General features: G+C 31.7%; 3 protein-coding genes across 3 annotated transcripts; 1 reads left to right on the top strand and 2 right to left on the bottom strand.

The window, feature by feature from the left end:
- LOC104756193 (heat stress transcription factor B-2a-like) lies at positions 5,350 to 5,802 on the bottom strand. The gene has a single exon (XM_010478735.1). It carries the CDS (start codon positions 5,800 to 5,802, stop codon positions 5,350 to 5,352), a length of 453 nt encoding a protein of 150 aa, XP_010477037.1.
- LOC104734090 (oxysterol-binding protein-related protein 4C) lies at positions 6,507 to 9,126 on the bottom strand. The gene is made up of 7 exons (XM_010453597.2): positions 8,869 to 9,126; positions 8,634 to 8,782; positions 7,791 to 8,039; positions 7,555 to 7,651; positions 7,184 to 7,481; positions 6,991 to 7,093; positions 6,507 to 6,911 (listed from the first exon to the last, which is right to left on the bottom strand). The coding sequence occupies exons 2-7, from the start codon at positions 8,772 to 8,774 to the stop codon at positions 6,660 to 6,662; spliced, it is 1,140 nt and encodes a 379-aa protein (XP_010451899.1). The 5' UTR covers positions 8,775 to 8,782; positions 8,869 to 9,126; the 3' UTR covers positions 6,507 to 6,659.
- LOC104734082 lies at positions 15,374 to 16,454 on the top strand. Its single transcript, XM_010453590.2, has 5 exons — positions 15,374 to 15,591; positions 15,661 to 15,750; positions 15,833 to 15,940; positions 16,021 to 16,272; positions 16,353 to 16,454. Exons 1-5 carry the CDS (start codon positions 15,382 to 15,384, stop codon positions 16,437 to 16,439), a joined length of 747 nt encoding a protein of 248 aa, XP_010451892.1. The 5' UTR covers positions 15,374 to 15,381; the 3' UTR covers positions 16,440 to 16,454.

Raw genomic sequence — 16,822 nt, 5'->3', positions numbered from 1 at the left:
TAAAAAAGACCATAGTGTTACTTTTTTTGGTTCATTATCAAACTCTACATAATGGCCTCCTATCACCAGGAACTATATTCTCCCAGCAATCATATCTTCTTCCTCAAACTTTTGTTGATCACGGTCGATAAGCTCAATGTCCATAAATTAGATGTCAAGCAATTCCGTCAAGTCGTCCAACTCTTCAAGAGAGTCCAAAGATGAACAAATAACATGCAAAGTTGCTCCATAGTTTTGTATTCGAGTTAACATCTTCTTAGCTATTGCGATTCGACGGTTGAAGAATTCATAGTATTCCATATGGCCACTATTGTAGGCATCTTGACACCTAGTGATTCTCGACTGATAAAGTCACGAAACATTCTGGTCAAGCGCCTCAAAAACCACACCGCGAATTACATCCTCATCCTTATCATCAATCGCATCAAACAGTGAATCAATCCAATGACGCATACCAGAGACTACATAGTCGAGAGTATCTAGCATATGGTTCAGAGCTATGGAACAAGATCCAGCAAATGCTAAAAGAAAAGAATAAACAAACACAAAATGTCAAAACACACATCAAACCAAAGGGGTCCGTCACTTTCTCTATGACTACTCCCCCTTTCACAGCTCCAGCCGAAACAGCTTTCGCAAGGTGGCTCCACCATCATCAGTTTCGAGGCCAAACATCACTCTAGTAGCTTTCGGTTTTCCAATTATTTCTCCGATGTTGGATTAAACAAAGATTGGGTTATGTAGTAGTAGTACCCGTATAAACTTTTGTATAAATTTGTATCATTTAAAAAAATGAAATTTTACATAATTAAACACACAAATAAAATTATTAAAAATTAAAATCCTTAGTAAGAATAACCCCATTGGACTAAAAAAATCCATAGCATAAGGATATATATATATTGGGTAATAGCCTGATTACGTAAATACTGTCTTTTTAATATGTAAAACCCTTCCAAATCCTAAATTTTGTGGTGAGCATCAAAGGCGGAGTTGTAGAAATTAACAGCATCATCGACCTTTAGAGCCTCCACGTTCAACATGGGCCTTAACGCCCTGAACGTGACAGACTTCTCCACGGCACCGGCATTACCAATTTCTTCCTCAGCCATCGGAGAGAGTACAAGAATAGTACATTTGGAATCAAATCATATTATTAGTACACTAGTATTATCCCAATTATTTCTCCGATGCTGGATTAAACAAAGATACTGTATGTATGTTGGGTTATGTAGTAGTAGTACCCGTATAAATTTTCGTATAAAGCTGTATCATTTAAAAAATGAAATTTTACATAATTAAATGACCAGCTAAAGTTAACTTTTATTTGGTCCACATAAGGACAATACAGAACACACATCAAGTTGTATTATTAAAAATTGAAATCATCTCTTTTATAATAAAACGGAAGTATGTTTTGTAGACTATATACTTTTAATAAGTTGGTTATAAATAGGTTATAAATTAATTGATTGATTAATTGGTTACAAGTTAAATAGTGGGTGCAACTTTAATTTATTTCCGAAAATCTTAAAGATAATATTCTAAAAAATCATTTGATATCATCTAACTTACCATATTAATTTTTTAATAATTATTCATCCATATTAATATCTTTTGATATCTAACTTAACATATTAATTTGTTAATTATCATTATACTTCACCTCTCATTTTTATATATGAGTCTATTTTGTTAAACAAATAAATTATCATATTATTTTTTATAATTAGAAAATAGTTTTATTTCCGGATATACCATAAGTTGAATTTTTAAAAACAAATATAAATTGTTCAATCTATAAAATATTCAAGCTTTAGTAATATTATTCTTTAAAAATAATATCTATTGAATTAACGGGTTAAAATTTGAATATTTAAATTCAGTTTCATATTTTTTGTTAAACTTTATAATTTTCTATCATATAATAAACTTTAAATGATTTATTTTGAAATAAAAAGGTGTAAGGTGGTTACACTTGAAATGATAACATATATAAGGTACTTTCATTTATATATTTTTTTTCTTCTTCTTTCTAATAAACAGTTTCATATTTTTTGTTAAACTTTATAATTTTCTATCATATAATAAACTTTAAATGATTTATTTTGAAATATTTTTAAAATATTGAAAATTGATATAAAAGTTAGAAACTATAAACACTCTAAATTAATTTATAGCAATACCAATAATGTCACTATAATATGAAAGAATTTTAAAAAAAACAAGTATATATTAAAACAAAAAGTATATCAATATATTAAATTACTCGTAATATAATAACTCGCTTTTGAAAAACCAAATTTACAAAATCATGTCTTATAATGACATTCAAGTCATGATGTAGAATATACATTGTTTAAATAACTTCACATACATAAACTAATACAACATATTAAAATTATATTTTAAAATATATATAAAACATTTGTATAAAATAAAATTTAACCAGTGTTATAGCATGGGTAATTATCTAGAATCATTAACAATATAAAACTTACAAAATATGTGTCTTTTTCAAGCTATCATATTTAGCATATGATTTTATTGCATAATGTTTTATCCAATTTTTTTTAAAACAATCACATAAATTACATTTTATATAAAAATTACAATATAAATAAAATGAACTTTAACTCATGCTCTAGCACGGGTCTTAATCTAGTTAGTAAGAATAACCCCATTGGACTAAAAAATCCATAGCATAAGGATATATATTGGGTAATAGCCTGATTTCGTAAATACTGTCTTTTTAATATGTAAAACTCTTCTAGATCCTAAATTTTGTGGTGAGCATCGACTATCTTTGTTCTTAAACATAAGTAATTATTTATTAATGATATTTTAATTGGTCATCCACTTATTAGTGAACAAATGTTCAACTAAAAATAGACAGTGTATAATATACTAATTCAAAAAACAAATATAGCAATATACATTTTAAAATATAGAGAAAATCTAATCACAATTTATTGTATAAAAATAGATAGATAATTTTTTTGATAATAACTAGATAAAGTGTTACAACAAAGAAAAGAATAAAAAGAGAAATAAAAAACAAAAAAACAGTCGAAAACCAAAAAAAAAACAAAAATGGAAAGGGAAAGAAAAAGGGACAATAAGAAGTGCCAGTGGTTTTTCTTCACACAATCACCCAAATTTCCTAAGCCATAAGATTATAATTATTTAGCTTAAATTCAGTGGTCAAACAATAGTATATTTCATCTCTACAGTTACATACTTATCACCTATATCAAGGGCAGAACTGTCCAAAAATGTGTTTCTCCATACTAAAAACATCACAAAAGTATACCTTGCACTCAAAGTATGTCTACTTGCAAATATTTACACCAAAAGTAGGTGTAAATGCAATTCTCTCTTACAAGAAAAGTCCTCTTCTCTTACTCAGCCCAATGTTTTATTTTTTTTTATCCATACAAAATTTATTTAACTTGTACATGTAGATATGGGATAAAAATTGTCCACATACTAACTAGAGATATCTATATATACATTCAAAAAATAATATTATTCTTTGTATAATGTAGTAGTATAAAAAAACTTTTATTTTGATTAAATTTCAAGTTTGAAGATGAGTCGCTGGAACAGATCGTTGTGTAGAACAAAGAGCTGTGATGGAACATGACTCTGCATCAGACCACAAACGTATGGACTCTGACAATGAAGCAGAACTGACGTATCACAGTCGAACTGGATAAGATTATGTGTCATGAGAGGGCTATGATTCAGGCGTGGAGATTAAGCCAAAGTAAGAAGAGAAGACATGGAGAATATTCATCTCAAAGTTTAAGGAATGACAAATTTTGGGGAGCAAGCAATTGCCATAAAGAGAATACTCGAAGATATTCTTGTTAGGATTTGGTGAGGCTTAGTATAAAGAGTCTGGCTAGCCGCAGAAAAGGATTGACACTTTAGAATCATTATGGTGAGATTGTAAAACTTTAATGTTAGTCAAAAAAAAAACTATGAAGGTGAGTGTTGGGTTTCTTCTCATGTATATCTCATGGATCTTCCTTATTCATTTTTGGGGGGTCAATTATTCGAATGTTTCTTTAACTTTGTAAGCTGTAACTATTTTTATTTGTGGTTGTTGTAAATCAGCAACAACAAAATAAGGTTCCGATATCGATAATTATTATTGTTTAAATTACACTAATAGTTATGTGAATATCAGACGTCTAAAGTGCTAACCAATAACGATATATGACCACAACAGAAAGAAAAAACACAATAAATGATATACCATATCAATTTGTTTTCTCTGTGCTCCACACATCTCATAAGCACTTGCATCTTATAGGAACCTCTACAGAGAGGAACAACTATAGGAGCTCGAGGAACTATAGGCTATAGAGGAACACAGTCCCATTCCTTACCAGTCCCATTCCCTAGCTACAATCATGATTTTAAACCTGGTCAAATATTTAGAAAGTAGAAAAATCAGGTTTGCATTTTTGTAAGATTTATGTAACAATACAAGGAATTTGGTTTGTGTTTAATACTTTAATTAATCCAAAGGAAGCCTCTAGATTTTCAGAATTCCTAAAATGCGTAAGCTGATGGCTTGAGTAGCTTTTCTGCAGTAAACAACACTTGTTTATTTAAGTGCATAATCTGAATGACCCTGTTAGTTAGTTACCATGAAACTTTTCAAGAAGGAAGCTATATATATATATATACAAGATGTACAAAGCAAAATCATGAGTAGGAAATGCAGCTTACTGATCTACTTGCTGCTTTAGATTAGTAAATATGCAACTTAAGAAGAAGAAGAAGAACATGCACTAGTTACTCAAACAAAGAACAGAGTTTCCAGGATCTGCAGGTACCCAAAACAAAGAGCTAGTGCAACAAGTAGAATGAGAGACCGAAACTTTGTTCTGAAACATAGAACAAGAAATCACAAGACAAGGAAGAATCAACAAAGCGATGGATAAACACAAGAAGAAGTAACAAAAGCGATCTATCTTAACGAAGAAGAGTCTAGGGCAACGCTCATTGACGATGTTACAGTTTCAGCACAGTCAACATGATGAGACCAAAATTGAAAAGAATATCCTAACAGTGGAAGCTTATTATTGGGTCGTGATGTTGTTCCTTAATTTTTCTCAAGATAGTAGACAATGAGAAATATCTCGTTTTGATGCACAATCATGGCTTGGAAAACAAATAATCCATAATAAACATGGACCATCATCATCTTATAGCAAAGACACAAAGTTAAGTTTAAGATAGATGAAAGAAGAGTAGTAGAGAGGTAACATTACATAGCAAAGAAAGAAGCTGAATGATATATAAAGAAGAGATCACTTGTAATAATATACTAGCTTAGATGTGCGCAACGACGGGTTGGTGACGGCGGCGTTCCTGGATCCTCTTAATCGCTAAGATCCTCTGCTTCTGCAACTCCCTCATTCTCATTCTCAGAAGTTCAGGGGATGAAGTAACCACAAAAGAGTTTGCTGCGGTAAGCTCAGGTTTACCTCTGAGAAAACAAGGGTGTGCGTATTCCCATCGCTCAGAAGAAGAAGAGGACTCTTCAACAACAACTTTGGTAAAGCCATAGGTAAGAAGGCGGACGATGAATGCTTCCAAGTCCGGGCGTAGAAAGTATCTGGGAAGAAAATCTCTGATAAACTCGGATTCATTCCAAACTACGAAACTCTTCCCGCTTTCGCTCCACGATATTGTTGAATCTGTCGAAACATCATTCACCACCTCATATAGAGTTTGTACGAAGCCTCTTCTTCTTCCACGACTGCGTTTTTTCCCACGATCCATCGCGATCCAAACCCTCTCGTGGTGTGTGATACGGTGTTCGTTCGTGCCTCTCTAATCAAACCCTAAAAGTAAAAAGGGACAATCGAACTATATTTTTACTCGGCTAAATCCTTTAAGAAAAAAAGGAATTAGGCCTATAAATTTTTTTAAAAATCTTCTATGCTTTCCTAAAAATAATTAGTATGAACCCAATGATTTATAGTTTTTTGACCCCATACGAAATCTATTAACTTTGTACATGGGATAAAAAAAATTGTTAACCTTATAAGAGTTAATTCTTATATGGTATAAAATTTCTTTTATTTTGGTTAAACCATTCAAACAATAGTATTTTTTTGTTTTTTTTGTTAAATTTCTTTTATTTTGGTTAAAAAATAATACAAGGTTTTGTACACCTCATCATAATTAACAACACTTTCTTGATCACCACTGATCCAACAAACCTTGTATTACTTTTTTAAAGAGCAAACCCAAAATTAATGAAAATTAGGAACGGACTCAACGGATGTTTCGTGTCTGCATTCGAGGGTCTCAAGTCTCTGTATCTCATTGTCGTTCCTTATTCATTTTTGGGGGTTAATTATTCAACGGCTGTAAGCTTTGTAACTATTTTTATTTGTTGTTATTGAATCAGCAACAACAAAATAATTAAGGTTCCGATAATTATTGTTTAAATTGTACTATAGTTATGTGAATATTAGACGTCTAAAGTTCTAACCAATAACGATAAATAACCACAAAGAAAAAGAAAAACAAAACACAATTAATGATATACCATACTAATTTGTTTTCTCTGTGCTTCACACATCTCATAAGCACTTACATCTTGTAGGAACCTCTACACAGAATCAGCTAAATCAGAGAGGAACAACTATAGGAGCTCGAGGAACTGTAGGCTGTAGAGGAACACACTCCCAGTCCTTACCAGTTCGTGCAACAGAGAAATGTTTGGGAATCCAAGATTGTCCAAGAGCCTCTCTTTTCCTCAAAGACTCTCTTTGCTTCTCCTCCACATCTCTCTTGGCTTCTCTTGCTTTCTCCCAATCTTTCGTCATGATTCCTTCACTCACCTCACTCCAAACCATCCCCGACTCGCTCTCACTCACCTCCTACAAACCAGAAATAACCGAATTACGAAAAATCAAGCAAACATTATGATGTCCCGGGAAAGTTTCTAAAAAAAGTAACCTGCATGTTCTTGACAGTGGGAGTTTTGAGCTTTGCAATGTTTTCACTTGCTTTGTATATAACCTCAAGCTCTCCGGTCTTGGTATTTTTCGCGGTAACAGTTCTGAAAACATTACCTTATAGTCCTGTAAATCTTATGTTCAAATGCAATATAAACTTTGAAAGATGGATTCTTCTTTCTTGTTTTTGTTACCTGTCCCAATGTCCAAATATTTCATAGAGTTGTTTCCTAGAGGAAGATTCAAAGATCTTTCCTTTAATAGCTCTTTTGTTGTTTCCTGTGAATCTACTGACAAAGGAATCGGAGACTAATTGCAATTCGGCTTCGAGTCTCGTCTCCGGGCACTTTATTAAGATTTTTCCAGCCCAATGAGCTCCCATGGCCGGCAGAAATGTCATCAGTAGTTTTGGTTGGTTCATTACGTAAGTCTCTTTGTGGTTTACAAGTGTCACAACTCTTTTACCCTTCACCTCAACCTCCACGTAAGCACCTTTAATGCATGTAATTAAAATGGTCAATTATATTTTTTTAATTGAGATTTCTCATTTGATTATTATACGTACCACGAAATTTAGGTGTGAAGTATTGACATAACATTACGTCTATGTTTTCTTTCTCGTGAGTTGCATGAAGAGCTGACACTGGTGGATGATGCGATATCTGAAAATATCAAAAGATTAGTATAATAAGTTCATCCATCACTAATAAATTAAGCATACAACACCGAAATAGCTATATTTTTTTAATAAATCTTAATAAATCAATATAGTATTATTAGAAGAAAAAAAAAAACACATGCCTGCTCTACGAGAACGTTGATGTGAGCATTGGACACGTGATGAGTTTCGCCGATGACAGGATTGTAGGGAGCCATGCCAAATATCAATGGCCGGAGAGTTGAGATGTACCACGTCACGACTGATTTGAGCCGTTCGATTGGTTGATCACGACGACCACATTCTCCGAGTAGATCGTGACCATCGAAACTGTACACTATCTCGCCATAGCATTGCAGCTGCGATCTCGGTAGGTTCATTTGAGGTGGAAGCTTTTCACAGTAAATGAAACTTAGTTATGCTAATCAAAATAAAAATAAAATAAAACTTATGAATAGACAGGGAAGTTATGTTTTATACAGGGAAGCAGATGATGAAATATTTAGTACTAAGTGGTAACCAAAGTAAAATTACATCGTGATTTTTTTTTTTTTTGGTTAACTTCGAAATATGCTAAATTTATTTTCTTATGTTTTTTTTAATTGTTAATTTCATTTTCTTCTGTTTACATATGTTTTTAGTAAGTCAGAACATACAAATACAAAAAAAAGGGGAAAGAAAATTTGGAATTCTAATTATTCTATGAAGATGAAGGAAGATCCTAGTAGTCCACATATAAGAAACTTTCTTTTTTCTTTGGACAAAAACATATAGAAACTATGAGAGCAAATTTCGAATATACAGTATGTGGAAACAGAGAAAAAAAATAGAATTCTTTTTTTGGGTGATAAAATTTTGTGGTATAAATTTAGACTCCAAGAAAGTATATACTAAACATAGTACATCTTAAAAATATTCTTGAATATACATACTTTACTTTTTATCACCAGCTTGAAATGACAACCACACAAACAAGCGTTACATACCTGAAAATTAGAGAGATCGGATCCTGGCCGTACGTTTTTGAAGAGGCTTAGGATCCGTTGGATGAGATTGGGAGGTGTGTTTTCAGAGTCTTTCTCATCTTCCAACGAGAAAGGCTTCGCCAAAACAACCTGCTTTCTCATCTCTCCCTCTGCATGTGCACACAAAACAAGTTTAAAGCAACCCAAGAAAACGAACTCTATATATAAAGAATCAATGTGAAGAGACCATACGTACCCTAGAAGAGTGACGATAACCGCGATAGTTAAGGCTTTTCTAATGACGTTGTTTACAAAAGATATGTAAGAATGAAGCAAAATAAGTAGAGATCAGAATCGAACCGTAATGATGATGAATAAAAAGAAAATAAAACGCTACTATTAAAAATTAGCCAGTGGATGATGATGCTATTAATAGAACAACATATCAAAATATATTCACCAAACAAGCCAAAATATTTAATAAGGAAGGTTACAAGGAAATGAGAAAACGTATGGAGTTTTGCTCAATGTGTGTGTGTATATATATAATACTACTAAACAACTTTAACTTTTATCGCGATTTTTTTTTTCTGTGAAACGTTACTTTTCATCTCATTTTATTGTAAGATGTAGCATCATTTACAAATTGACAACTCAAAATTTAGGTTTGAGATTTGAATACAGATTTACAATGTTGTATACAGATTTTGTTTCTTTATTTTATAAGAATGTGAATTAAGAGGTTCATTCCTAACCTAAGTAGGAGTTATTGGTATGAAATTTGAATAAAGTTTTGAAGACTTTAAATGTTATATAGAATCTATTGTTATTACATCAAGATTTTATTAAACTATGCTATAGTTTGTGATTTGTAAAAAATTATTTAAAATCTTAACAAATTTCGGTTATTGGATTCAGACTTTTATAAAGTCATTAAAAGTTTTGTGTTATTCAATTAAAACAAAAGAATCTAGGATTGTTAATGAATTCAATTATTATATTATTGGTTCATGATTTCATACACTTTCTTCACAAAATAAAGTCATGGAAAAATATATAGATTGTTTGGAGCATTTTACAAGATTTTAGAAAACTAATCAACGAAACTATAGAATACTCTCTAGCAATTCTTAAAAATATTTTTCTTATTATTCACTTTTGATGATTTTGTTGAAATATTCAAAATATTATTATATAAAGTTGGGTTTTGAAAGTTAGCTATTAATAAGATTTTGATATGTGTCAAGTTTATATCAATCTGAGATTTTGACATGTAAAAAAATTATTATTTATTAAAAGGGATTTGATATTACAACAAAAAAACAAAATATTGTTTTGAAAATATTAATAATATAAAAAGATAATTATCAAAAAGTTACAAAATATAATTTTTTAAAAAATAATTAATTAATTATAAGGAGATATATATATGCATATATATACATATATTTCCTTATTATATAAAGGGGAAAAATGCCAAAAAAAAACCCGAAGTTATTTTTATTTGGACGTTTAATACCCAATGGTTTTGGATTGGAATAAAAATACACCAAATAATAAAAACGTATCGTTTAAAACCCGAAAGAATAAGTGTTGTTATTTTCATACCCGTGATTTTTCAACAAAATCAAAATTCCAAATTTACCCCCGGTTATCTAATTAATTATTAAATTTTAATATAAAATTTTTCGGTTTTCTAATAATCACGTCATACCAAAAATTAAACCGGTTATATCTCTTCTTCTTCCTCCTTTCTCTAATTTTCGTTGCTCCTATTATACCCAGAAACCTCTTGTTTATTATGAAGATTTGGGTCAGCTAGAGATCGAGAAAAATTCTCGCTGATCAGTGTACCGTGTACTACATCAAAGTGTTCCCTCTTGTTTCTGGCTCTAATAAGTCTTAAATTCAAAGAAAACTCTTAAAGTTAAGCGATTTCAAGAAAAAAAAATGATCAGCACTCATCGGATTGATCGGCCATGGAAGCTTTCATCGGAACAAATCAGCACTCATCTATGTTTCCTTGATCTGGATTGAGATTAAAACCCAAAGAACAAGCTTCATCACCATTATTACCACCGTTGATGGAATTAAACAAGCTATTAACTTTATTATCAGATCTGAGCTTTGGTTTAAAGCCTCCGAGGAACCAACCCCCGACGCCGTTTTGAGCAGTGATACACACCATCGTCTTCAACCCGTAAACCTGACCTTGACTAGCTCTTTCACAACCCGACCCTGTTAAAGCCCCCGATCTGGATAGCCAAATCACACGAGAGTTTAGAAAAGATTCACCAGGAAGTCCAATGTCGTTACGGAAGCTTTGAGTCATCGACACTAAGCTTCTTCGTCGCAAACTCCAATTCTGCTGGAGGTCAACGAATTAAGCTCGCGAATCACTCTTTTCCAATGCTCTTGCTCCGCCGTGTTCGTGTTGTTGTTCTTTTCTCTTTGTGTTTTTCTCCTTTGTAGTAACCATCACCCCAACCGAGGATAAATGTTGTCTCCGTTGATATCGGACGGATTCGAGGATTCGATCAAGCTTGGAGACGTTGTTGGAGAGTGTGTTTGTTGAACTGATGACGAAGAAGAGATTTTGGTTGTGGAGGAAACAGAGATGAGTGCTGATTTGTTCCGATGAAAGCTTCCATCACCGATCAATCATGTTTCTGGGTATAATAGGAAGAGAAAGGAGGAAGAAGAAGAGATATACCCGGTTTAATTTTTGGTATGACATGATTATTAGAAAACCGAAAATTTTTATATTAAAATTTAATAAATAATTAGATAACCGGGGGTAAATTTGGAATTTTGATTTTGTTGAAAAATCACGGGTATGAAAATAACAACACTTATTGTTTCGGGTTTTAAATGATACGTTTTTATTATTTGGTGTATTTTTATTCCAATCCAAAACTATTGGGTATTAAACGTCCAAATAAAAATAACTTCGGGTTTTTTTTGGCATTTCAAAGTTAGCCATTAATAAGATTTTGACATGTGTCAAGTTTATATCAATCTGAGATTTTGATATGTGTAAAAGTTAATATTTAATAAGAGGAATTTGATATTACAACAAAAAAAAAACAAAACATTTTGTTTTAAATAATATTATAATGTAAAATGATAATTATCAAAAATTTACAAAAAATTAATTTTAAAAATAAATAAATATAAGGAGATATATATACATATATATATATATATATATATTTCATAAAATTCGAAATTATAACATTTATTTTTACAGTTAATAGAAATGGGATTAAAAAAAATATACAGTTAATAATTAATTCAAAATTTTGCAAATACTCACTTCTATATAGATATAGATCGTCTCATATTTTTCATCTAACAAAATAATTTATTCTAAAATTTTGTTTTCAACTTTGTTCTATTGGTAAAACTTTTTTAATGGAAAGGTAATTTTTTCTTATTTTTTTAACCAAAATTTTTCCTACTTTAATTTCACCTTTTTCAGTTTGGAATAGGTAAGATTAATATGTTGACCAAAAAAAAAAGATTAATATATGCATCTTCTTTTTCTAATAATGTATTTTTAAATTTAATGTACCATTTTTAGATTTTTATTTAGTTTATCTTTTCATCTTTGAATTATTTGGGATTCATATATTATCTTGATTATAATTTTCTATTATTTATATATTTATGTCAAACTAATTTTCTTATAATTTATCAAACTTGATTCCTTATTATATAAAGTTGGGTTTCAAAGTTAGCCGTTAATAAGATTTTGACATGTGTCAAGTTTATATCAATCTGAGATTTTGATATGTGTAAAAGTTAATATTTAATAAGAGGGATTTGATATTACAACAAAAAAAAAACAAAATATTTTGTTTTAAATAATATTAATAATGTAAAATGATAATTATCAAAAATTTACAAAAAGTTAATTTTAAAAATAAATAAATATAAGGAGATATATATACATATATATATGTATTTCATAAAATTCGAAATTATAACATTTATTTTTACAGTTAATAGAAATGGGATTAAAAAAAATATACAGTTAATAATTAATTCAAAATTTTGTAAATACTCACTTCTATATAGATATAGATCGTCTCATATTTTTCATCTAACAAAATAATTTATTCTAAAATTTTGTTTTCAACTTTGTTCTATTGGTAAAACTTTTTTAATGGAAAGGTAATTTTTTCTTATTTTTTTAACCAAAATTTTTCCTACTTTAATTTCACCTTTTTCAGTTTGGAATAGGTAAGAATAATATGTTGACCCAAAAAAAAAGATTAATATATGCATCTTCTTTTTCTAATAATGTATTTTTAAATTTAATGTACCATTTTTAGATTTTTATTTAGTTTATCTTTTCATCTTTGAATTATTTGGGATTCATATATTATCTTGATTATAATTTTCTATTATTTATATATTTATGTCAAACTAATTTTCTTATAATTTATCAAACTTGATTGGTTGGTCATAGACCCACTTTTTTTTGCAAACATAATTGTTACCATTCATTCAATCCCAAAGGAAGATAATGAGTCTAAACTCATCAATCTAATGGTTAGATAAAATAGGCTAATCAAACACAAGCTTACAACAAACACATATAGATAGAATGGAAAAACATAAATTGTTGTTGATAGATCCATAGGAGTTTGGAGACTGTGACACCTTGATTTGCGGATAGGTTTAAAAGAATTGATTTTGCCACCTGTGTTACCAAAGTGCACTTATCTTTTCGATCAAGGGTCCTGAGAGAATTCCAGAGTTAATCGTGCTTGAGCTGGAGAAGTTTCAGGATGGGTGACCTTTCGTGAAGTGATTGTCGGAACTGTGCGAGTGAGGACAAAACACATGAAAATATCATATTATGATTTGTAGGGTCGGTAAACAAGTATTCAAAGCCTCCCAGACTTAAGAGAACGGTCGTCAGATATGGATGGGCTAGGAGTAGACGTGGGTCCACTAAAGAAGGTGGGCCCGTGGACATGAGCTCACTAAGCAACACTACAACAAATATGTACATTGATAGCAGACGGATATAGCTCATTTTCCGTCACTGCTATGAAAGATGAGATTTTTTTTCGCTTACTTTTTAATAGCATCTTATTAACGCTATGATAGGAAAATTATGTAGCGGGAAACAAAAGTGACTTTTGTCCGCCAATACTTAGTGAAATTATTCACTTAATCGCCAAATAAAAAAAAAACCCAAAAACTCGACACACTCTCTCTCTCTCTCTCGTTACAACCTAAGCTCAACCTAAGAAGATTTCTTCTTCTAAATTCTCTGTGTGTGCTCAAATTCTTCTAAATTTCTTATCAATTCTTCAGTTTTATCGCCGTTTGTGAAAAGCCCCAATTTCGCCGTTTGTGAAAAGCCCCAATTTCGCCCTAAATCTCCATATCCATCGCAATTGATAGCTCGAATCCATTTTTGAGGCATGTCTTTCTTCTTCCTCCTAATTTCGTTATTTGTTTCGATTATTTGTGATTTCAAACAGCTTTTGATTTCGATAAGGGTCAGATTTAGTTATCTGTTTTGTTAGGGTTCGATTTATCTAGATTTATTTCGTTATCTGTTTTTTAGGGTTCGATTATTTACAGATTTTGAGAATGTGGAGTTTCGAATCCATCTGTTTTGTTAGGGTTCGATTATTTACAGATTTGACTCAAAAATAGCTTTTGGATTTGAGTATTTGCGCCTTCATAAACTGAACGATTTTTTTTTTTTCCCAAGTGTTGGTGATTGAAATGTTGGGGAACTGAAGCTTCTCATTTCTCTGTACTCACACAACAGGTTAGTATCACTCAACCAATAGTTAAACATTATTATTACACACGAATATTGGTGATTGCTATGTTTTGTCCTTTGAGTCTGATTCGTATAAATAGTGATTAGATTAGTGAGATTTTACACAGTTAGATATTGGTTTAAGAGCATCTGTATGTGTCTGAAGTAGTGCAGTATTGTCTGAATTGTTGCTTAATGTGAGCTTTGTATAATATGTATCTCTATTTTATCTATAAAGGTTAAAATTTATATTATAACATATAATGTTGGACAAGGCATGGGTGCATCTATGCAGGTAAGGAATTATATTTCATAATTAGGTTTTATTTTGGGTTTGGATACTTTAAGATGTTCTTTTAGTTATGATTTTTTTCTTTAATTATCCATTGAAGAGCTGATCCTGGTTATAAAAGTGGAGCTTGGAAATTTGTAAGGGATGTGTCTGCGGCTTTAGGTGACATAGAAATGATAATATGTCCTTGTAAAGACTGTCGTAATGTAGTACGACAGTTAAACAGTGTTGTGGTTGAGCATCTTGTAATAAGAGGGATGGATGAGGCATACAAGGTGCATAGTGATTGGTATCATCATGGAGATGTGAAGTCAGTAGATGAATTTCAAAGTAAACCAACTCAGTGGAATGAGGAAGTTTTTGAGTTATATAAAGCTGCTGAATTTTTTGATCAAGAGTTGGCTTTTAGAGGTGACTTAGCTGACCAACCTGTGGGCGACTTAAGTGAGATTGCAGAGGGTGAGGACCAACAAGAGGATGAGTTCCTTGCAAAGATCCGGGATGCTGAAACCCCACTATACCCTAGCTGTTCAAACCACAGCAAGTTATCGGCTATTGTGACTTTGTTTAGGATTAAGACACATAATGGCTGGTCGGATAAGAGCTTCAATGAACTGCTTCAGACATTGCCAAGCATGTTGCCAGATGGTAATGTCTTTCACACATNATGGTGTGAGTGTAAGTGAATGCAGGCAAGGTTTGAGCTTGATGAAGATTGGCAAAGGATATCTGTGATTCACCAGATGGGACATTTGTGGCGATCACACAAGTCTGTCACGGTGAAGGCTATAAATTTGGCTGCAAATAACCAAGAGAGGATGAATTTGAGACCACCAAATATTGGTCCTGTTGATTGGCAAAAATTTGTCAAACTCAAAACTAGTGCTGCATTTAAGGTAATTACTTGTGATTATAATTGTTTAGTAGTTGATTGGTGATTAGTAATTAACATGTTTCATTATTAGGCCGTGAGTGAGAAATATAAAGCAAAAAGAAAGAATCAGATACCTCACACCACTAGTCGTAAAGGGATCAGCAGACTAACAGAAGAAATGGCAAGCATATATACTACAACTATGTTGTTTATTATTATACATAGTGCTTGTACTGTTACTGAAATTTTGTTTTCTGGAACAGAAAGCTGAAAGTGAAGATCCTTCCAGCGTGACAAGACTAGATGTTTGGATCAAGTCTCGCACCAAAAAGGATGGTACACCAGTAGATACGAATGCAGCTGATTTGATTGTAAGTCTGAATAGAGTTGTACACCAGTAAATAGTGTGTTATCGACTAGTAAAACCTGAAACTGTCTTTATGTTTTTCAGCAAAAAGCAGCTGAAATTGGTGGAAGTGATGCTCCAGCATTTTTAACAAATCCAGATGAAGATCACCTCGCCAAGCTTTTAGGACCTGACAATTCTGGTAGGCTGAGGGCAATGGGTAGAGGCATGAGTAAGACCAAATTAGCTTGTTTACAAATGCAGAGCAAGTGTATGGCTGAAATGGAAGAGCGGCAAGTAAAATTAGTAAAACAGGTCAATGCCTTGGAAAGTGAACTTGGCAGAATCAAGAATCAGGTTAGATACTTAAGAGTTCTCTACTATTCATCAGCCAGTTAGAGTAATATAAATTGATGTTATTTTTGTTTATGTTACAGAGACCAGAAGCTGAAATGGATGAAAACTCAGCTGCAAGAGTAACATATTCTTACTTCTTTTCATATCAGCTAAGTGATTCTTCTTAGTGTCGTTTATGATTCTTAGTTGCTCATGAAATTGTTGCAGAGTGTAAACAAAAGAGCACATCCTAAGTGTGTGTTTGTTGATTGGTCTGACATTGATGAAAATGTTGGTGAGGGTCGGATTCTTTCTTCTGATCCGGATGACATAGTGAATGACTGTCGTCTTGGCCCTTATGATCTCAAAGTGTTAGTTGAAGCTGCATATAAACCAGATGCATTTCTATGGAGACCTGCACAAAAGATCTTTCATATGAAAGAAGCTGTTGGACATATAATCGCATGGCCAACTGATAAGTGTAGACTGGTAGACAACAACATCCAAATGGAAGACATTGCCCCTATGGTATTTATAATTTCTAGCAATGTGTTAGCAATGTATTACCCCT

The sequence above is a fragment of the Camelina sativa genome, chromosome 2, assembly GCF_000633955.1.
Source record: "Camelina sativa cultivar DH55 chromosome 2, Cs, whole genome shotgun sequence".
Lineage (NCBI taxonomy): Eukaryota > Viridiplantae > Streptophyta > Magnoliopsida > Brassicales > Brassicaceae > Camelina > Camelina sativa.
The sequence above is the reverse complement of the archived record's forward strand: the minus strand, read 5'-3'. Positions and strand labels throughout refer to the sequence as shown.